The sequence below is a fragment of the Pieris rapae genome, chromosome 1 (assembly GCF_905147795.1).
Source record: "Pieris rapae chromosome 1, ilPieRapa1.1, whole genome shotgun sequence".
Taxonomy (NCBI): domain Eukaryota; kingdom Metazoa; phylum Arthropoda; class Insecta; order Lepidoptera; family Pieridae; genus Pieris; species Pieris rapae.
Window position 1 is genome coordinate 8,122,443 of NC_059509.1, and position 23,660 is coordinate 8,146,102.

The 23,660-nt window shown below is 33.4% G+C and overlaps 2 protein-coding genes and 1 long non-coding RNA gene across 4 annotated transcripts; 1 reads left to right on the forward strand and 2 right to left on the reverse strand.

Moving 5' to 3' along the window:
• Window positions 1-12,426: 12,426 nt before the first annotated feature.
• LOC111003845 lies at window positions 12,427-13,780 on the reverse strand. Its single transcript, XR_002600597.2, has 3 exons — window positions 13,664-13,780; window positions 13,183-13,344; window positions 12,427-12,557 (listed from the first exon to the last, which is right to left on the reverse strand). It is a non-coding gene; the product is annotated as an uncharacterized LOC111003845 (long non-coding RNA).
• A 403-nt stretch (window positions 13,781-14,183) lies between these two features.
• LOC111003900 lies at window positions 14,184-20,982 on the reverse strand. The gene is made up of 6 exons (XM_022274656.2): window positions 20,850-20,982; window positions 19,333-19,500; window positions 18,523-18,716; window positions 16,781-16,913; window positions 15,589-15,741; window positions 14,184-14,386 (listed from the first exon to the last, which is right to left on the reverse strand). Exons 2-6 carry the CDS (start codon window positions 19,496-19,498, stop codon window positions 14,184-14,186), a joined length of 849 nt encoding a protein of 282 aa, XP_022130348.2. The 5' UTR covers window positions 19,499-19,500; window positions 20,850-20,982.
• Window positions 20,983-22,055: 1,073 nt separating this feature from the next.
• On the forward strand, window positions 22,056-23,398 carry LOC111003811 (lipid droplet-associated hydrolase). Of its 2 annotated transcripts, none has more exons than XM_022274511.2 (2): window positions 22,056-22,462; window positions 22,552-23,398. In XM_022274511.2, the coding sequence occupies exons 1-2, from the start codon at window positions 22,279-22,281 to the stop codon at window positions 23,289-23,291; spliced, it is 924 nt and encodes a 307-aa protein (XP_022130203.2). In that variant the 5' UTR covers window positions 22,056-22,278; the 3' UTR covers window positions 23,292-23,398. The 2 variants fall into 2 exon arrangements, with proteins under 2 accessions (XP_022130203.2, XP_022130206.2); XM_022274514.2 differs by having other exon boundaries at window positions 22,564-23,398.
• Window positions 23,399-23,660: the final 262 nt, after the last annotated feature.

A 23,660-nucleotide genomic window follows, 5' to 3' on the forward strand; every position in this document is an offset into this window, starting at 1 on the left:
AAAGTTGTACTGAGATGTTTTGATGATTTTAGTTCATTTAATATTTTTCTGCGGAACTTAATTGTGACTGTTAATGTGTATACGGTGAATCGTAGCTGGGGGCACATCGTATGATGGTGTGTTTTCCACGACTGGTAAAGAGAGGAGAGGGGGAAGAAGAAAATCAACTTGGATAATTTACATTTACAGTTGATTGGGAATAAAATAGAGGAATTCGGAGGAAAATTCCAACAGTAATGAAACTGTTACAAATTCTTCGACAATATATTTATTTCAACGGAGTTAAAAAATCAATGTAAACGCTGGTGGAGAAAATGGCTTTGTACCAAATTATTGTATACGTCAACAATTTGCTTTTGTGACGTGTGCTGACTACCACTACGATATTAATAAAGACAATTTTACAAAATGAGTGGTAGAGAAGCTAATTGCAAAATCTAACAGCACCTTCATTAATTGTTATGAATAATCAAGGTAATATTATACAAGAATAATTAGGTGAAAATGATTTACATTATTTTTGGCGTAAATATCGACTACTTGAAGTAGTGAAACAAAATATGTCTGCGCCTTTATATAATTTTCCTAAAAAGACAGGGCAACGGTGAGCCTAAGACCCATAATTGTCTTTACTTGCTCGGTCCAGCAAGTAGGGGATCACCACTCTGCCAGTCACGATGAGATTTTGTAAGCTTTCTGGATCTCTGCGTGAAAATTCAGGATGCGTTGGTTACAAAGTTTCGAAAGACGACGTCTTAGTTAGAACACGTTTGTATCCTTAGCTGTCCAGGGAATTCTTAGCATCCACCTTCAACACCACATTTCCAGAGCATCGATTTATCTCCTTTCAGATGTCCGTACTGTTCAGGACTCAGCGCTATAAAGTAAAATCAGAAATACTAGAGACTCAACCAATTTCGATTTTTCTTTTTATCATTTATTCCTAGCTAGATCGATTTATCGCCCCCGAAACCCCCCGTATAGTAAATTTCATGAAAATCGTTGGAGCCGATCCCGAGATTCCGATTATATATATATACATATATATACAAGAATTGCTCGTTTAAAGTTATAAGATAAGATAATTATAACTTATAATTATTATGACTTATGTAAAATCTAATTTGCTTAAATACTTTACTCGCAAAATCTATATAAGCATCTACGGAATATTGGGTATATTCCGTACCTACCAGCTTATGAAATCATCCGTAAAAACATGTTCGTTTTAGAAACGGCAACTATTGCTTGCTGTGCCGCGAGATTCACCATTAAGCGTGCATTGCCCACACTTAATAATGTTAAGGTTAATACTAACTTATTCTGTTTAATACTAACTAAATTCGTACGAATGTCTATTATTACTAAGGGAAAGGTTTTTTTCTCATATTGGTTATAAGCCGTTAAGGTTAAAAATCTTTTGTTTTCATGAAAAAAAGCAAATTTCAGCAAAAAATAAAGAGAAAAGTCTTTAACGCATGTATCCTACCATGCCTTACTACGGCTGCGAAACTTGGACACAATCTAAGCACACACAGGGATATGCTAGCACACTGACAAAGAGCCCTGGAAGGAAGTATGCTGAGCATAAGGAAATTAGATAAACAAATAAACGCAGGCATAAGAGCTGGAACAGGTGTGACAGGCATCCTCACTAAGATTGACCAAATGAAATGGAGATAGACGGGTCATATGCTATAGAGCTTCCATGAAAATGGAGCAAAATAGTGACGGAATGGTACCCTAGAGAAGGAAAACGAAGAAGAGGTAGACCACGCAAAAGATGGGAGGACGAACTGAAACTAACAGCAGGCTAAAACTGGAGAAGAGTCGCAAAAGATAGACACCAGTGGAGAGGGTTAGAGGGGGGCCTTTGCCAAGAGGCGCACCGAACTCCGAGCTATGCTGGAGTGAAAATATTATATAAAGTGTCTGTCGAAGAGTGTTAGAATTAAAAGGCTATATTATTAGGTATAAGGTTAAAAAAGTTTAAAATAAATAAATAAAAAAGTATTATATATATATATATATATATATATATATATATATATATATTACTTAATACTGGGTCATATTAAATGAAACAAGTTATTAAAAGTAATATTTATTTTTCAGTTACCACATAAGATTCTTATCCTGGCAGATAACTAAGCGCTTATAAACCTATCTTCAGGAATACTGTGAGTGTGTTAAATTAAGAGAACTCCCTTAATACTATTTAGTTATAGGTTCATATATTAAATACAGCCAGCTACCAGGGCTTAGCGTGTCTATAGAATCGGTCGTAAAGATCGACTATTAAATAAGCTAAAGATGAATCTACTACTACTAGTATTTTAAACAAGCTTGGTCTATGCTAAATATCTTATCAAGGATCCTAATGTTATAAAACCACGTTATACATACATACATACATAAATTATTTTCTGAAAATCGTGAAGTTCAATTAATAACTCAAGGCTATTCGAACATTCAAATAGCAATTGCCGTGCGGTAGACAAAGCATACTTTACGTACTCTACATACTACTTTGGTAATATTGCAAAGTTTATGAGTACATATTACAATTTCTTCTTTTAAAACGGCAAGATTGCTGCTGTGCACGTAATTCCTATAGCTAATATCTGGAAATGTAGAAAACGTATTAATATTATTTAGGAAGAACATATTAAGGAACTATGCAAAAGCAGTGAAAGTATTTATATTAATAAAATTTTACATTCGTCGTCGAAATTGTCGTATAAAAATTACTCAAAATGAAGTATATGTGTAGTTTAATGCTTATATTTATTTTATTTAATGTTAGATCGCTATCAATTTTAGTATAATAACAAGATAAAAAACAAATTATGGTTACTTTTTAGTACATTCTGAATATATATTAAAGTATACTAATCAAAAGTATATATTTGACACATAACTTTCAAGAATATGGGCACCAAGAATGTTTAGTCGTCTCATAGTCTTTCCATTTACCTTACCTTAATAATTATCGATCTTTCTATGGTCATAATTCCAAGAGGTGTATAGGAAAAATTGTACGATAATAATTCCTCGTAAAACGTATCAACGTTAAGGAAGACGCGAAACACGTAGTTGTTCATTGTCATTATACGTCCCATCAGCAGTTTTATGTAGCCAAGCTGAAAATATTGTATTATGCGGCCTTTAGAGGTCCTAGGATCAACGTGAGAAATCGAACTTCATAACGACGTTATACAGACTGCACACTGTCTGTTCTTTGTAGGCAACCGGAGTTTTTGATGAAATGCAAATAAATGGTTTGGCAAATTCCTCTTTATAAACAAATTGAATAAATAAGTCCCGTGTATAGAAAATACTGTTTATTTAGAATTTACAAAAGGCTTGTTAATCATGAACATGCTATCCATAAAAGCCGTATGACCTATCTCATTGTAAATTTTACGGTATTAGTAGTCGAGTAGAGCTATGGCAAATTTACACTTGTTTTTTTTATTAACTCGATAGAGAATCATACCTTACAGGTGATATCTCTAAATGGTTGAACGAGTACAAACATAGTTATAAAGTTGTGTATCCCGTACAACTCCGAGTACCACTGGATTACACCATCCCCATGGTGAATATGTTCAAAGCCTAAAAACATGGATGATTTTAGGTTTCGTTTTTTTAAAATGAACACAAATAAACAAAACAATTGAATACAATAGGTTTGAATCTCTTACGAGGCTGAGGGTGATTCAGATACGAGACTTGGCGCGAACTATAACTCCCGTATATTAATATCCAAAACTTTTTTGACGTACGGGAGTCAGACTTTCTACTATGTCTCCTTTCTGAAATGCTAAGTATGCTAAAACGCACCTATATGATATTAGCAAACGAGAGTCATAGTGCTATCGACTGAATCTAACCCTTAAGTAGAATTTCCTTCTAGTTAGGAAACCAAACCCAGTCGGTTTACTCACCCTTTTGAACCACACTTGCAATACCATAAAAATATAAAATGGTTCTTATTGAAATGTTTAGTAAAATGAAGACGAATAGGTTTTCGAAATGCTTATTCAGTTTCAAATATATTGTTTTGATATTATACAATACATCATGTAGGTTTTTTACTTTTTCATCCACTGAATGTGTGTAAAACGAATATGTAGAATCATCTGAAAACAATAGTATACGTGATAGAAATACATGGTTATATTTCTTATAAAAAAGTACTTTTTAACAATCGCTAGATCTTTTTCTGGTCGTTATTCAACGGTTAATATAAAAACGTATCTTCAGAATCAAATCTACTACGTACGGTTTTTCTTTCAGTGCCTAGTCTTAACAGTTGCTTATTGATGTAACTATCGAGCAGGTGTTATTTTATCTCGAGGAAATACGCTTTTATATACGCAGACTTCAGAAGTCTTTAGTTCCATTTTCAGGGAAACCATTCTAGGTAAAGGTAAAGGGTAAAAAAGTGTCTCGTAAGTTACATTAGCAACATTCATAAGCTATCATTAAATGTATATTTCTAAGTGGTACTGAACAAATTGGGTCCAAATCGTAAATTATAGTAAATCCTTAAAGTTTGTGTATATACTTACCGCACACAAGGCGATTATCGACAAGATCTTGTAATTCATCTTTTATATATTCGATTCTTAATGAGACCTCAGTGTAACTGATGTAAATATGCATTTGCAATACACATATGAACAAATTTGTAATAGTTGCAGTCATGTACATGCAAGAAATGAATTCTGTAAAAGATTACAAGTTTGAGATAATTAACAATCTTATATTGGATGATGGTTAAATAGTTTTTCACTATAAAATTGAAGCACTCGGCATGGTCTGCTCATCCCATAGATTTAGACACGGCGAAGACGCAATTCCGAGCTTGACTTTTCAAATTTCATTAAATTATTATTTTAGGTCAGTTTAGCTTACTTGATGGTTATTTAGTCAATGACAATAAAGTTAAACGACTGAAACTATACGAATTGATGTGCACCGTTTGAGATATGGAACGCAAACAGCGTGAGTAAAATATGATACACAAAAAAGAGTGTAAGAAGATATGTGAAAACGACAGTGGTATTACTTTGCTCACTACGGCGTTTAAAATTATGTCATAATATGTAAGCAAGCTAGAGCCATAAGCGATAAAAATCTTAAGGGACTATCTGTGTGGGTTTAAGCAAAATCGCGGTATTAGTGATCAGATCATTCTACTACTGGAAGGAGGCGTAAAACTAGGTGGGGCTGCATAAGATTTAGAACCGTAACTTCTCCACCATCTCCTAAACCGCTAGATTGTTGCTAAGTAGTAGAAAACTCCGACTCAAATCAACCAAGATAAAATCGTCAAGGCTACTAGTCTTTATGTATGGCTATGAGGCATACTAACCGTGAAGGAGAAGGAGAAGTTACAGGTGGCGGAACGCAAAATACTGCGTCAAATCCTGAGATCAAATAAGAGCAGACACAGTGTATCTGGTGTGTTCTACCTATTCTTAAATAATTTACATGTGGTAAGAAAACAAACACGATATTATTAATATATATTATATATTAACAATGTTGACAATTTATTTATTTATAACCGCGCCAACGTGCATCATGCAGACCAAACAACTAATTTCAGAAAGACAAGAATTATTTAATTTTTAAAAAAGCCTCCGCTCCTCTGTGGCAAAGATTTGCCAGGGATAAGAAGCACTGGAAACAGATGGAGGAGGCCTTTATCCCGCGCTTTGCGCTGACAGCTGTGCAACAAAACCTTCTTGAATAACTTTTTTTATATACATATATATTTTTGTTAAGTTCTACTGTCCGACGACAGATCTATGGGTATAAAAGTTTTTTTTTTTTTATAGAACAGGGGGCAAACGGGCAGGAGGCTCACCTGATGTTAAGTGATACCGCCGCCCATGGACACCCTCAATGCCAGAGGGCTCGCGAGTGCGTTGCCGGCCTTTTAAGAATTGGTACGCTCTTTTCTTGAAGGACCCTAAGTCGAATTCGTTCGGAAATACTTCAGTTGGCAGCTGGTAAAAGTAACAGAGAAGAACTTAAAAGAAATAATGTTCAAAAATAGGTTAAGAGGCTAAAGAGTTTTTAAAGAAATAGATAGTAATGCTTAATGTGCCCTCGATAATAGGTGCTTAAATTATTTTATACATTTAATTGGAAAAGACTAATAATGCTATAAGCGTAATATTTCCTAGCCAATGGTTTCCATCAAACATCATAAAATAATAAAATACTCTTACTTAGAATCCCAAACTCATCTGCCAATTTATAGACGTAGCTTGCATCCAATAATAATCTTGTAAGAATGACGAAGAAGATAATAATTTTGTATGTCCTTCCGTTATCACGAGGTATCTTTATTTTAGCACTATTCTAAAAGAAAATGCATTCTTTATCATTGACATTAATTGTTGGAGTCAAATCATTTTTGTTTTCCTATCGGTAGTACAACAGCATTTCAATGTGATTAACAGTCTTCCTAACTGTCTTCCTATCTGTCTTTCTATCGGTAGTACAACAGCATTTCAGTTAGAACCAGTTTTTACATAATACTTTAACTAAAACAGTTATTACAGGTGATTCTGTACTGTGAACTTTACGATAAATATTACAACTACATCTGTATAGTTAACACAATCACTTAACCTTTGCTTTTCCACTTAACGTTTGTTCTATGAAAAAATGGGAATGGCCGGCTGTATCAGTCTTATTCGTGTAAAGAGAATGTACAAACCTTATCAAAAGATCTCATATTTTCTATAAATTCCCCAATCCTTCGATAACTATTTAGTGACGCAGCGAGGGTAATGATGATTGATGACAACATCTCAGTAACCCACAAAATCATTATAGCATTCATCATGGCATATTTGTTGATACTTGTCATAGCTAAGATATTGCAAATATATGAGAATACGTGCGTCGTAACTAAAAATACCATGTAACAAACACTTTTAAAATCTCTAATACCAAAATCTGTATAAAATTTTAACATTATTGTAGAAAATCACCTGCTTAATAATTGAACAATACTAAACGTCGATAAAAGTATTTACAATATGCTTAAAGATAGATATGCTAAAATTTATTCAATTTTAATTTTTAAATCAAATATTTAGAAATTGAAGGAATATATTTTAGACTATTGAATCAAGCAGTATTAATTCAGTGGTTAAACGTGCAATTCTAAACGTAGTGTGTTTGAATCCTGTTTGTGCCAAGTCTTATAATAAGTAAGTCTTATGTAAGTTGCTCGTTCAGTGAAAATACAAAGAGGAAACTCTTTGTTTGTTAAAACATCTCTCAGGCACAAAAGCCCACAATGTTGTCATGTTAGGCACTGATCACCCACTTGCGTTAAACGATAAATTAGTATGAAACTGACGCGAAATAAATCTGCTCCAAACCCTACTACGTGACATCATGCTGTAAGACCAACTTTTTAAAATATTGTTGGCTTAAGATAGGTACTTCTATACCCACGCCCTGACTTGAGAGATAAATTGCATGTATTTGTATCTCGTCGTATTAGCTTTGTTGACCATATTTCTTTTTTGTTTGATTGAACGCAATAATCTTGAATTAACACAGGTAATATAGTAGGACACAGCTTTAAGATAAAACTTTACAGGTTTAACACGTTGAATCCTTAAACAATGGATCCAAAGTAATAGTCGTAAACCATTGAATTGGATGAATTATGATTAAGTACCTAATGAATTTTTGAAAATGTATATTTTATTATATTTGGCACCCAATGTGCCGAGAATTGAGAGCAACAGTGATTGACCACTAGAGCTAGGATGTCAATGGTTTAAAAAAAATTAACGGGACGCTCGCACGGATCCAAATGGGCGGCGCCGCTTCTATGCTCCCGCTCTACTCGGATCCGACAAAAGAGCATTCAATGTGTTAATACGCACAGGGATCTTACTTACTGATAAATGTAATGAGGATATAGCCGTATAGTGCATAAGATCGTAAAACGCGGAACTGGTAGCCAAGTTTTTTGCGAACTATTGAAACCGGTGCCATACCACAAATGCGAAGTGCGTATAACATTGCAACCGTGGTGTCACGAACTAATCCACGTTTCACGTACATTTCTGCAAGTGAAAACCGAGTAAAAAAATAATCAGACCAAAAACCTTATATTTGTTAAGAGAATCCTAGCATGCTATTTAAGTATGACACGGTACAGTGGGTAGACTCCCCAAGAATCGGTTCTGAACTTATAAACCGTTTTAATTCATTGTTATATAAAAAACAACAATAACTTGTTTTTATTACTTGCTGCTCCGAATTATCGAAATCCAGTCCCTAGATGCGTCACAAACTTAAAAACATTCATAGAACTACAAAACTATTGGCTATCGAACTTTGAATAGGTGTTTTAATATATAACACGGGAACCTCTGTATTATGTACGTATCTATTGATTGCGTTATAACTGATCCTGAGTTTAAAGTTCTGGAAAAATATTTACGAATTAATTCCGTCTGTTACTGTCATATTGCATTTGAACGGATAATGAAATGTATGTATTTGTTTCATAAACGAAAAGTCACTTGGGCTGATTTTCTCAAACGAGAGTTAGCGCTAACTATGATTCATATTTGTATAAGGTATATACCACACCATTTATATGATCGGAAAAAAAATCAGTCAGTAAGTAATCGGGCATTAAATTTCGTAGTTAACCGCATCGATCTTTAAATATATTTATTAATTTATCATTTCAGTTAATGGGTGACTCTCGACGCAAACAAATTCAAGTTAATAAAAATATTAATTTACCTTTGTTAAGATTTCTATAACCACTTGTTCTTTTAGATTTTTATATGCCAAAGAACAATTTCATAGGCAATATGGCGTTAAAAGAAATACCGTTCTACTTAAGGACGAACACATATAATCATGAGTTGTTATTACATAGCTATTAGTAGATAATATTTAAAGATTGTGGCTTCAAACCTACAAATCGATAAAAATAATAACTACGTACCGTACAAACATAATTACCTTTGGGGTTTTCTGGTAAGTACTTAAATCAATAATTAATGTGAGCGCCGAATGAATTATATATATGTATATATATTATTATATTATATTATTCATCAAGCGTACCGTTTATACCTAGTCTTGCCATAAATACTGAAACAAAGAAAAATATTGTTTTTTCTGTTGCAAATAACATTTATTACTTTTACAGTGTATTAGTTTAATACATAAATAAAAAACAATTTATAATTTAAAAAGCTTATTCGAAGTGGTCTCCATTGGCTGCGATACAGTCCTTAAAACGTTGAGGCCAGTTATCAATAGAAGCACGCACTCTTTCCATGGGAAAATTCTTCACTGCCAATCGTACGGATTGTTTTAGGGCCTCCAAATTATTATGCCGTTTAGAGCAAACCATACTCTTTAAAACTGAGCATAAATCATAATCTAGCGGATTAATATCGGGACTAGACGACGGCAAGTCTTCAGCGCTGATGAAGTCCGAAACGTTCATTTCCAACCAAGACTGCGTAGACCGAGCTTTATGACCCGGTGCCGAGTCATGCTGGAAGGAACACTCTTTGTTATTGAAAATGGTGTTATTAAGGGGCTTCACTACCTTCTCAAGGATGGTATCTTGATACACTTGTGCCGAAGTTTTGCTACCTTTTTCACAAACGTATGGCTCAGTCTCACCTTCATAGCTAATACCCCAACAAACCATCAATGAAGTCGGATAGTGCCCACGTTGCACTTTGTCTACTAATTGGGAAGCTTCCTTAGAGCTTTGAGAATAAATATGGTGATTTTGTTTGTTAAAATGTTGCTTGATTGTAAAAAAAATCTCATCCGTAAACAAAAATTTTCTGTGACCTACCTCTGCGTACCGCTTCAGAATTTTTTTCGATTTTATCACCCTAATCTTTTTTAAATTATAAGTTAAGAAATTACCAGTACGTCTCTTATAGGCTACAAGTCTAAGTCATCTTTTAAAATACGCGACATGGTTCTAGGTGCTATCTTCATCTCCCGATATAAAATCTTTTGCTTTCGGACAGGATTTCTTCGAATTTTTTCCCTTACTGCTTTGACCATCTTTTTCGTCCGAACACTACGTGGACAGCCAGATATTTTTCTGTCACAAACAGAGGTCTCATTTTACCTATTAATAGCCCGGTACACAAATATTTTTCTTATACCAAGCGTATGGAGAGTTTTAAAAATTGCATTTGGCTCCATACCTACTTTATGTAATGCAATCACAGCGATTCGGTTCTCTTCATCACCCCACTGCATTTTAATATCGCAATATATTATACAAAGTATTGGCGCCAAAATGAGAAAACTTAATGGTCAATCATATAAAAATTACACATTCCAAATTCAAATGTAATATTTTGTTTATTTTTTGTTGTATCAGTATTTATGGCCAGACTAAGTATATCGCTAATTAATTGATCAACATAGCTTTTCAGCATAGGCCGCGACCCTTTCTGATCTCGGGCAAGTAGGATCATGTTTTTTTACATTTCATCATATATATGTATAACCTGTACTTAAATATATAATATTAAGTGGTTGGAATTACTAACATTTCTCTTTTAATATATTACATATATATAACAATGGTATTAGAAATAATGCTTCTCGAAGACGCTATTCGCATTTACATGGATACTAGATTTAGGAAACGAAACAGTATTGCATCTGCAGGCACCGCGTATCTAGAAACGACCAAGAAAACTCACCAAGCACTCTCGACTGAAGAGTGATTTTTTGCAGGTTTCTCCGAGATATATGCCGTCGGAAACAAGTTGCGTCTTTGATTCTTGTCGATTTAATTATTGTAAGACAACATGTGTTAGCATATTTTGTGTTAGGAAAATTGTATTTGTGTTTTTATTTAAACTATTTTTCCTATTTCCAACATTTGACACGATGATCATATTTTCAACGTATGTCGATGTTAGCTTTTTATAGGTACACATTAAACTTTTTCAATGTATATTCGTGGCAAGTTCTCAGGCAGAACTCTACTCTAAAACCCGTGCGGCACTAATTAGGAGTATGGCATCTATGCAACATGGGATTTTGATAAAAGTAAATTTTGTATTGAAATTCTAGGCTTCTTTTAATAAACCAAAAAATATATGTTGTCTCCACAATTAAATCAAATGGTACACTCAGATCCAATGGTAAATTACATGCATAATAAGACGGAAGAAAGCGAAGCTGACTAAACATTTACCTATAGTTTTTTTTATACATGTCACAAAACCGTAGGACAATCTGTTATTAAAAAGGCAATCTAAAACCATAAAGTTAGTTTATTTAATAATTAACTTATACCGGATTTTATTCATTCTACTGTAATAGGTATAGATATACACACTTAATGCGGCTATATACTTAACTCTCTATTTATGATGATGATCTCTATAAATAATAATATTATTATTATAAATTACATCTCCTTAAGTAGTAGTAAAAAGTTTTTATAAAGTAACCTTTAAAATGTCCATATTCATGTCACCGCATATAATAATAATTAGCGGTTGGGGCATTTCACTTGGAGCGGACAGCGAATAAAAAGTGAGGTCGTAGAATTTGTTTATATATATATTTGGGTTAATCGTACCTCTAGTGTGTATTTATTGCAAATACGTAATATTTTAAATTATAACACTTCGTACAGATCTTTTTCCTTTTTGATTAGACCAACTGAACTTGAAAAAAAAAATTTAAAATCCAAAACCGGAAGTATCAAATATGCTTATGGTATATTTTTAGTATACTAGAATTTTCATAGTGGTATGGTTATTAGTTACTAAAATTTTGTTTAGTACAGTTTCAGGTGGAGGTGTATTAAATTATACAAGTTATGAAAAGTAATATTTATTTTTTCCCACACCACAAAAGATACTTATACTATCAGTACCTAAACTAAAGGACTGGTGTTGTGTTAACTTAAATTAATAACTTCTATGATTTTAATAGTCGCAGACCACAGCATTTATAGAAAAGCTAAGTATAACACCTAATAAAGACAAATCTATGATAAAAAGTACACCCTTAAAACTGTCATATAGCATATATGTACAATAAATAGCGTTCAGCCAGAAACACTACCAAGGCATAGCTTAATTCTATAGAAAAGGTCGAATACTGGTAATAATAAATCTACGACTGATATTTCACAATTCCACAATCAATTATGGAACGAGATGTACGTTAATTATGTTATCGAGGTTCTTAATACTTCTTAACATTATAGATGTACTTGCATTAATGTCTTAAATCGTGAAATTTAATTAATTTGGTAACATTTTCAGTAGCTAATAATACTTAATATATTAAAGTTTATTAGTATTACAAGTTTATTTATTAACACTTCGTCACAATAAATTTTAAAATTGAACATAATTAAATGAAAAGAGGGCAACTGGCGGCCTTATCGCTTTCGAGCGATTTCTTCCAGGCAACCACTAAACGTTCTATTTCTGTAACTGCAAGATTGCTGCCAAGCACGATATCACTATAGCTAATGCCTGAAAATGTAGAAAACGAGATTAAATAATATACATTTAGAATATTGGCAATCGCAGCAAAATTAATTAGTATGGTAAAATTTCAAATCAGATTTTTAAATCCGCAGAACTGTTCATCTGAAAATTCTGTCTTTCTATTCCGAAGTTAACTTATGTACTTCCTTTGTGCCCTTAATGAAATCATTTAGTCCTTCTGTGAGATTTGGATACTGTTTTTTGATGTTCATTTTGAATCATCTTTGAATGCATCGCTCCCTATTCACTTTGGCGATATAGAGTAAGCAAGATAGCAAGTGTAGCTCTTCCACCGTTTTCCTCATCTGCTAACAAATCTAGTTGTTTAATAGGTATTATTAAATCCTTATATTTTATACTACCTACTTAACTATTTTAAACATAATTAAACATTTTAATAATATTACTATGTAGGTAAACAATATTGTGAATCTGTGTATTTGTGTGTTGTAAATAAAATAATTGTAGTGATTTTAAGTTTCAATCATTCTCTAGTTACAAGAAAACAAACGATAACATACTATAATTGGCACATATTATTTTTAAGAACAAGGGGTACCTGCTATATTATTAAAATGTTTAACGGTGTCATAGTGTCCATATACCATACCTTAATAATTATCGATCTTTCTACGGTAATTATACCAAGAGGTGTGTACGAAAAATCGTACGATATCAATCCTTTGTGAAAAAAATCAACGTTAGGGAAAACGCGGAATGCGAAGCTTTTCATTGTCATCATACGACCCATCAGCAATTTTAAGTATGCAAGCTAAAAAAAAGTATTATGCAGCTTTCGGACATTTTAAATCAAGTCCAACCTTATAACAAACTGTTATCAAAATGTACTTTGCTTTTTGTCTTTCGTAGAGAACTGGTCATTAAATGCATTTATTGGGAAGGAAGAACTTCATCTGTATAAACACATTGTAAAAATGAGTTCCGTGGACATATGACTGTTTTAATTTAAAATTTACAAAAGGATTGTTGATCATAAAAACGATCAGAATATATAAGCACTATGAGTGCTAATTTAAAAAATTGGAGATTTCACGTCGCATTTATGTATTTACTAACACATAAAATCATACCTCACAAGCGATAACTCTAAATGGTTGAATGACTAGAAATATGGTTACAAAGTTGTGAATGCCGTATAATGCCAAGGACCACGAAGGCGATCCATCCAAGTAGCGACGATTTCCTTCAAAACCTAAAATAGGATTCTTATTAAACCTTTAAAATATAACCATCCAAATAAACTGTTTAGTAATATAGAGCAAGAGCCCACGACGGCCAAACCTTCGTTAATTTATAAAAGCTGAAAGTTTTTCTGTGCGTGTTCTGGTGTAAACGACCAGGGACTGTAGAGTTTGGGTAGTGGTTACTTGGGCAGGTAATAAGTAGTAAAGGTGTATAAAATAGTACCTTAAATTTATTAAATAGTAACACTTCGCGTGAAGTATGACTGTCTGACATAGCGCAGTCTGATTTAGCGCCGAGAAGTTAAGTAAGTTTCCTAGCAAGACTTCGTTTAGGAAACTTACCTATCCAAAGAGCTAATAATATATATATATATATATATATATACCGTTTTATAGATACCGCAGATCACTCACCATTTTGAATAATATATAATATACCATAAAAAGATAAAGTTATTCTAACTAATATGTTTACTAAAATGAAAAAGAAGATGATTTCAAAATGCTTATTTAGTTTCAAAAATGTTGTTTTGATACTGTCCATCAGATCATGTAGGATTTTTACTTTTGCATTCACTGAATTTGTGTAAAACGAAAGCGTAGAATCATCTGCAAATAAAAGTTGACATAAATAGTTGATTATACTTATTAAAATGAATACTTTTCAATAATCGATGTTTCTGTTTTTGTTTATGAATCAATGGTTGATATAAAAATGTATTGAACAGTTTATATTATTTGCATTATTATTATATAGTACTTAAGTGCGCGTCCACACTGCGAGCCTAGCGCGGTTGCACAACGGGTGCGAAGTATCAAACATATGAAACGCGCCTTTGTGTTCATATTGTAGTGACTAACGCCCAAACCCAATAACCTATCTCAATCCATTTTTGACCTTCTCAGATGAACATCTTTATCCAAATATTTATAAAAGTGTCCCAATAACCAATCAACGGATTATAATGCCATCTGTTGATACTAGCTATCCATGGTAGGTCGGATTGGTGTAAGTGGACAGTCCTTTGTATGAAAATGACAGTTCAACTGTGCCAATATCATAAACATAGACGTGTATATTTTAATATAATTTGTACGGTTTTATTCACTTTATTTGGTTTATATTGATTATCAAATATGATTTTAAAGAGCGAAAAGATTGTATTCTATCTTTTGCCAGCCAAAAATAGATTGTCTTCGTAGGGTTTGGTTATTGGGATGCAGATAGGAGATCGATGGACTGTCATGGTCTGATCTCAGATTGTTTTCGATCTGAGATTGTGGATTAATAAATATATATACGAAAAGGCGTAAGGCGGAAGCCTAGAGCGCCGGGACCGAGCGATACAGCGCGCGTAGTTTTCAATTGCTCCTATCCGCGTATTATAATACTATTCCGCGGCAAACTGCTTAGTGAAGTTTATATCAGACTCACTATTGGGCATACCCACTATAGCCCTAAGATGCCAACAATCACCATACGTGGAATGTGGCAGAGCATTATACGCTTCCCGACACGCCATTCGGCGGTTGCGTTCTTCTCTCCACGCCATCCTATCTATTAAACTATATTCTATAAAGATTTACAGTTTGATCGCTTTCAATGTCATTAAATAGTGGATAATGTACGAGCGAGCACATATTGATGTACATTGTACAATTTAAATTCACTAGATCACTTAAATAGCTGTTGAAGAATTTGTTAAGCTAAATTTACGTTCATAAGCGATCATGATTTTCGTGATACTGAACAACTTGCGGCCAAATCGTGACTTATTATTAAGTATTTTGCTTAGAGTAGTGTAACTTACCACATAACCGATTATCCACAAGATCCTGTAATTCATCTTTTATATATCCGATTTTTAATGAGAGCTCAAGGTAACTTATGTAAATATGCATTTGCAATAAACATATAGAAATATATTTAATAGCTGCACTAGCGTAGATGTACAGAAGACGGCCTGTAAAAGATAAGATTTTGAGTTAATTAACATACAAATTTTATGTTTGTGGAAGGTTAACTCATTGCCAAACATAAGAAGAAGGGATGGGGCGTGGTTTCAGGGGCCGTTCAAGTATTACGTAAGCACTTTAGGGGGGGATTTGATTTTCTTATTTGGTGATTACGTCAACAGTAATTTACTTTTTTACTCACTTTATCTATTACCCACACATTATCTATGCATGAAATCGAAATGCATTTTCGAAGATCTCTACAAGGTTAGGTATATAGGTTTATGTACTGTTATTTTTAGGGCTTTGCTAACTTTTGCTGACAAGATGGGGGGAAGGAAATTAATTGCAGTAAATCTGCTTGCGTAATTCAAATTCGAATTAAAAAATCATTTATTCATGTAGGTAAAATAATGTGCACTTATGAACGTCAAAAAAGAAATATACATTGAATGCTTCTAATTTTACATTTACTGACAGTTCTCAAATCAGGGGCGTAGGACGGAAGAGAAAAACTGGCAATAAACTCTTCACCACTCTTTTTAATCGCCAAGTTTTTTCTTTTACACCACGTTTGTAAGGAGCTGCATAATACACATACAGCATAAATATAACTTAAATAAAACCAAGGATCGCAACTCAGTTCTTCTCGTGAGATAAAAGTTGTGAGATATTTATAAGGAATAAATTAACGAACATGGTATATGGTACCATGTTCGTTAATTTATTCGGTCCCCACGTAAGTGACTAACCATTTCTATGTTAAAAATCTTTTATGTTTTGAATGAATAGATTGACTTGGCATTTGCACTAAACAATCTACTTCAATATAATATAAAATTATCTGTGAGATAAATTGTGTTATCATGCGGAGGTCGATGCCTAAGCTGTTTTAAGAAAAAATGGTGCAATCGTGCCGATTTTTGTCCGATTTTCCGTGCCCCCAGATTGGGAAAGAAAAAACCTAATATGTGAAATCGTTAGATTTCCAAGAAAGTGTTTACAACGTTAGTTATTGTTATAAGTTAAAGAAAATCAAAATCTTACTTTGAAGCCCAAAGTTATCTACCACAATGTATACGTAACTCGCATCCAAAAAAATTCTTGTAAGTATGACCAAGATAATAGTAATTTTGTATAACCATCCATTATGACGAGGTATCTTTATTTTTGCACTAGTCTGAAAGAGAATACCACCTTTATTGTTACTTTTGCATCCACTTCCACTTGCAGAAACTTCGTACTTAATTATTGGAATCTTATCATTTTATGAGTACCTTTTAGTAGTACAGTAACATTTCAGTGTAATCAACCTTCTATGTCTTCTAGAACTATTTATTTTTACACAATATTAGCTTAAACAGAAATTATTTCAGTAAAATTGGTCTAATTAACACTATCACTTAATAAGTTGAATCACTCAATATTATTATTATTGACTTCACCTCTGCTTTTTTTATAGAATAGGGGGCAACGGACAGGAGGTTCATCTGCTCTTAAGTGATGTTAGTTATAGTCCTTGGACAGAAGGTTCGCAGGTGCGTCGCCGGCTTTATAAAATTGTACGCTCTTATCTTGAAGGATACTTTAATGAGGTGATTTCAAATAGAGAACCTCATCTCTCAGAACACCGGCCGTCGATGGTGGTGTGATAAGTGGTGATACGAATGGATTTTTGTATTTTTTTTTCACGACCAATCATGAAACTCAGCTGCAAGTATTAACCCGACCAACTCCTCCATACGCTTTTAACAGTAAATGCGGTAGAAGGTGTAGAAAGACACCCACACCTCTATGCAACGCGAAAGGATCATCCCGCACGGAAACTGATTGGTCATCGAATCTTATACTGGGGAGCTCCCGCTCATGAGTGAGAACGGTACTTAGGGAGCGGCAAAAGCTAGCTACGCAAGACACAAGTTTTTTAGCTTTTACTAGCTAAAAAACTTGTGTCTTCTTGGGATAAAATTGGACTAGATTTAGTCGACCCTGGTCCGAGAGATCACGTAGTAGATTTTAACTAAAGGCACAAATTTGTTCGGTTACTCATTGACAGCTACCCAAGAAAGTCCTGTATGTCCAGTGTCAAGAGTATCTCTAGTACTGTCGTCTGCATAGGAATGAATGTCGCTAAGCATATCACAGGTCGGGGATAAAACACAGCCTTGTCGAACATCAGCGTTCACGGGTTAATGGTCGGAATATGCTCCATGTCAATGACGACCTTGACGCTCCAATCACCGGAAAAGAAGGAAATTTAGTTTCATAATTTCTCGGAGCGCCCATATGCTAAGAGCTTTAAAAGAAGTGGTCTGTGCCACACCTGATCGAAGGCTTTAACTTACCGCTAGGGTTCCTCTTGGACTCAATTGTCTCTACCCATCCAGGTAAGGTAAAAGAGAACGTTACTATACCACGAATGCCGTCCTAACTAAATACCCAAACTGGCCTGGTTATAATGGTTTCCATTATTTTGCCTTAGTAATCTCCCATCTGAGAGACCTGGAGGCTGAGTTATATTTCCTATTTTGAGTGCGTATTAGCCTCGCCAAATCATCTCTTCAACAGAATCAGCAACGCCCTCCGGAGCACCCAACGGAAATCAAATATTAGCCCCCAAGTGTCGGACGCAATAAAATACCGCCTGCCATCACAATAACTGACCTGTAGTGCCACACGCGACGAAAGCTTGCAAACGAGGCCGTGTTGGCCCGTGGTCGGCATAGTGCTGCAAAAAAATGAAATTACCGACCGAAACGGTGTTAGTGGTAGTAATAGGATGTACAAACCTTATCAACAGATTTCAAATGTTCTATAAACTTTTTCATTCTTCGATAACCATTAAGTGACGCAACGATAGTGATGACGACAGATGTTAAGACCTCAGTAATCCACAAAATCGTTATAGCATTGATCGTATTATTTTTGTTGAGGCGGTTAAGATCTGAGGTGTTGCTAATATATGAAAATGCGTGCGTTATCACTAAAAAATACAAAAATGACAAAGACTTTTATCTTAATTATAGAATATCACCCTTGAATAAATGACTAATACTAAAGAGATTCTTGTAGATAGTCCTATTATAGATAAGACCATAACCAATGGTTGGATAGAAAACAATCTGAGATTGTGAATTGACAGACCGTTACAGTCGATCGATCTCCTCTTCGCAGCAGATGCAGATGCAGATTCATCCCAATAACCAAGCCCTACGAAGACAATCCATTTTTGGCGACGGATAGAATGCAATTTCTTCCCTCTTTGTCGTTCCATTTTACCGAGTTTACACTCATATATTTTGTTAATCAATATAAACCAATAAACGTTAAAATAGGATATTGGCACAGTTGAACTGTCATTTTTATACAAATACCGATCCGACCTACCATGGACAGCTTGTATCGACAGATGGCTATTATAATCCGTAGATTGGTTATTGGCACACTTTTTACTACATTTGGGTTAAGATGCCTATCCCAGATGGTCAAAAATGGATTGAGATAGGTTATCGGGTTTTGGCGTAAGACGACTGAAATAGCACATCAATAACAGGTTCAATACACGCAGTGATCTTTAACAATTTTAAATATTTACTTACTGAATAATAAAATCAGGATACAGCTACAAAATGCATATGATCGTAAAACGCGAAATTGGTAGCCATGTTTTATGGGAACTATTGAAATAGGCGCCATACCACAAATACGAAGTGCGTATAACATTGCCACCGTAGTGTCACGCATGAATCCACTTTTCACGTACATTTCTACAAATGAAAATTATTTATTCAGTTTACTATAATACAATACGTTTTTGACATAAGTATGCGAATTTTACTTTTTCGATTTTAATACGACTTTATTGACGATGGCATACTTATTTTTAAATAAATAAATACTTTTCACTAAACGCGACTTGCCTTAAGTACCTACAATACGAGCACAACCCATTCTTCATACCCACAAAACATCTCAACAGCAACGCATTACGTAACGGTTATAATGACCGTATTATACTCCTAAATCATCTGTGTATGGATTTCGTTTCAAGCTTATCGTTTTGTGCAGAGATTTATATTCTTACTAAAATAAGTTTTAAATATTATGTTCACCGTTTTGCCGTGTTACAAAGTCACGTGCAATGAACAGAGCATTCAACACGTTCGTAAACTGTCTATAAGCAGTTTCGTACTTTTTCATATAAAAAATATATTTGTTTAACAGGATCCTAGCAAAGTCGTAGTAGTAGTAGAAGTAAGTTATTTATTGTTTAAAATTGAAGTAGTTTATTGGTCTATCTATCTAATTAGCCACAAAACATGGGTCGCCCTTTTTATAAATTTTGTGTGTTTTAGTTGCGCTCATAACATCTGGTACTATACTGTATACTGACGGCCAACCTCCAGTAATGGAGTGGCACTTGAAGAAGAAGAAGCCCATTTTTCCATACACCTAGTCTTATTTTTGGTATTTTGTAGTAGCTGTCTCGTCTGCAAAAGTCCTAAAGTACCCTGTGACAAAATTTAAAGTTGTATTTTTATAGTAGTAATAAGTTTGTATTCCAACCATTCTTGTGAGGCTTTAAGTGATTACTATTATTTTTTTTGTCGTGTAAAGTATGCACCAATACTTTTTTTCGCTTCCAGTATGTTTGCTAGGTGAGTTGTGATGATTTCATAATACTTATTTCTTCTTCACTTTTCAGAGTGGCATTCAGAGCGCCTTTTATTCTACTTCGGTTCTAATTACTTAAGACGGTGTTAATGATGCTGTAAAATAAATGATTTGACGAAAAATTCTTTAAATTTACTTTTTGAATTTTGCACTATACTCTTCACTTTATGTTAAATGACGTTTAAACACAAACCTATTTGAACTTTATTTTCCACAAATATTATTATAAAATAGAAATACGGAACTTGTGTTGACCCTCACACTCAATTGTTTAGTCTAAAGTATGTACCACACAATATATACAATCTAGAATAATCAGGCAAACAGATAATTCGCACCGATATTTTAATAATATTATTGTAATACCATTAGAGATAATTCAATGGACAATGGACTCTGGATGCAAACAAATTCAAGTTAGGTAATGAAAATATTATTTTACCTTTGTCAAGATTTCTAAACACACCTGTTTTCTTAGATTTTCATAGATCAAAGAACTATTTCATGGGTACATGTGCGGCAAAACAATACCCGGTGTACGCTTTAAAAGAAATGCCGTTTTATATAAAGATAAGACATTAATGAGTTGTTATTAGGTACATAGTTATTAGTAGATAACATTTCAAGATTATGGTCTTAAACCTACAAAGCCACATAAATAATTACTTTGTACAGTGCAAACAAAATTACCTTCTGGTAGTATATACTTGGATCAATAATTATATCGCGATCCAATCGTACAACTGACCATTTCCTGGTAAAGCATATCAATTATTGATAAGCGATTCAATTCAGAACCCTGCGACCCTTTCCGATCTTGGAAAAGTAGAATCTCTTCAAAAAGATTTTATTTTTGAAGAGAGTTTTAGTTACATTTCTACCTAAATAGCTATTTACAATTATGGTTTTAGAAATAGTGCGTGTTGGAGGCGCTTTTAACATTAATAATAAATAAATAAATATATATATAATACTGCTTTCGGAATCGATGAGCGAATCTAATCACTACATAAGCTTAGCTGCCGGTCCCGCGTACCTCTATAAATAAACACGGTCGTCACTTTTTTGAGGTGACAAAACCACCCACCCACCCACCACACCAAAGGATTTTATGTAAAAATACAGTAGGTAGGTTTACGTATAAATGCTGTAGGTAGGTATTAAAAAAACAATTTTGTCAACCGACTTTATAAAAAGGAGGTAGGTACTCAATTTCACTGTGTGTATATATAATTGGTATTGTTACCTCATAACTTTCGATTGGGTGAACCAATTCAAATTTCAAATTTCGTCAAGTTCTGATAATTTAAAGGCGGTTTAATTTTTTATGAATAATATAATTATGTAACACCTATTTGTGACAATTATATTTGTTGCTAACAACATGTAAAAATTTAATTTACCAGGAAGTAATAATAAACATTAAAAAATCACTCGTTTTATTCAGCTTTAACTACCCTACCCTCTTCATTTCACTAATAAAACAAGTACGTAGATTTTGGGAGATTCTAGAAACTTTTCCTATACAATTATATACATAATTCTACGTAATTTTCAAAATTCAAGTTGGCAACACTGCTTTCAGATGACACTTGAATGCCAATGGACTTATTTGTATCCGGCTAAATTTTAAAAAAAATGACACTTGACAGTTCAGTACGTTTCTCATTTCTGTTTAGATATCATTCATCATGGTATGAAAAGATCCGATTTTATTTGATGATTGATCAGACATTAACTCATATCATCAGCATCTCAATTCTCAACTGACCGTTTTAAGAGAGCTCATAATAGGCCTCCTGATTAGTGATTAATTTATTACTGAACCGCAGTTCAAATTGCTGCTGAGCGATATATTTTAAAACGAGAGTATGAAGAGAGTATTGAAAACTCTAAATGGAGTCCAAAGTAGCTTATTACTTTGGGGTGACCCCTTTAATAAGGATGTGGATGAATGCATTATTTGTGTGACTGGTAATCCTGGGTTAGTCGATTTTTACTCTGAATTTGGTCAAGAACTGCATAAAAAACTAACAATGCCTGTTTGCGTAATTGGTAAGTAGTTCACTAACTTAAAGAAAACTCAATTTTTTCACAAATTAATTTGCCACATTTTTTTAGTTTGAATATTTACAAAAGTAAAGGTATTGTTTCAGGACAAGCCGGTCATGAAGAGATTTTAGTTAAAACATCTGAAACTTTAACAAGTGACAGCAATTCTTTTAATCTTAATAGTCAAATTGCACATAAATATGACCTCATATCAAACTACATAAGTAAGAAGAGCAAATTGCATTTAATTGGACATTCCATTGGTGCCTGGCAAATAATTGAGTTAACAGACAGGAACCCTGAACTCCTTCCAAGAATATTGTCAATTAACTTACTATTTCCTACCATACAAAAAATGGCAGATAGTCCAAATGGAAAATTCCTTAATTTGTTCTTAAGAAGAATATATTGTCTACTCTTAATATTACTTAAGCTGTTAAGATTACTTCCATATTGGATTAATAGTTATTTGATATATTTATACTTGTCATGGCATTCCTTACCATCTCATTATTATGAACGAATATCAAAAGTCATAGAACCAAATGTTATGGAAAAAGTTTTAATTTTAGCTTTTGATGAAATGGACACTGTTACAAATCTGAATAAAGATGCAATTAAAAACATAAAACATTTAACTAATGTTATATATAGTAAGACAGATAATTGGGCTCCCTTGGCATACATAGATGATTTAAAAATGTACGAGCCAGAAATATGTTTAATTGAAATGAACGTCAGCCATGCATTTGTTTTAAAATCCTCAGAGCTTGTTGCAGAAAGGACTGCAACATTTATCATAGATAAACGTAAATCAAATCTTAGGTCTTGAAAGTATGGTTACAAAATGTTGAATCAAGATTATGTCCAAGAATAAAAGTAAGTGTAAAAGATTAGCGCAGTGTTAATGAACACAAATCAAATTATATTTTAAACCTAGTTAGCAGTTTTAATTTTATATTATTTTATATATGTATTTCAAATGAAGAAATTGTTAAAATTTAGTAAATTTTCTGCACAAGAGTGCTAAAAATGCACATGATATTTAAGCAATAGAAAAATGTAAATAATTTAAAGAGCTAAGTAATTTGGGCAATTGGCATTGAAAATTTTGCATCAAAATTGAGGTTTTAAAAATTCAAGTATAAAATGAAATTACAATTATAGAATTTTAAAATCATTCATATCATTTAAAATATTA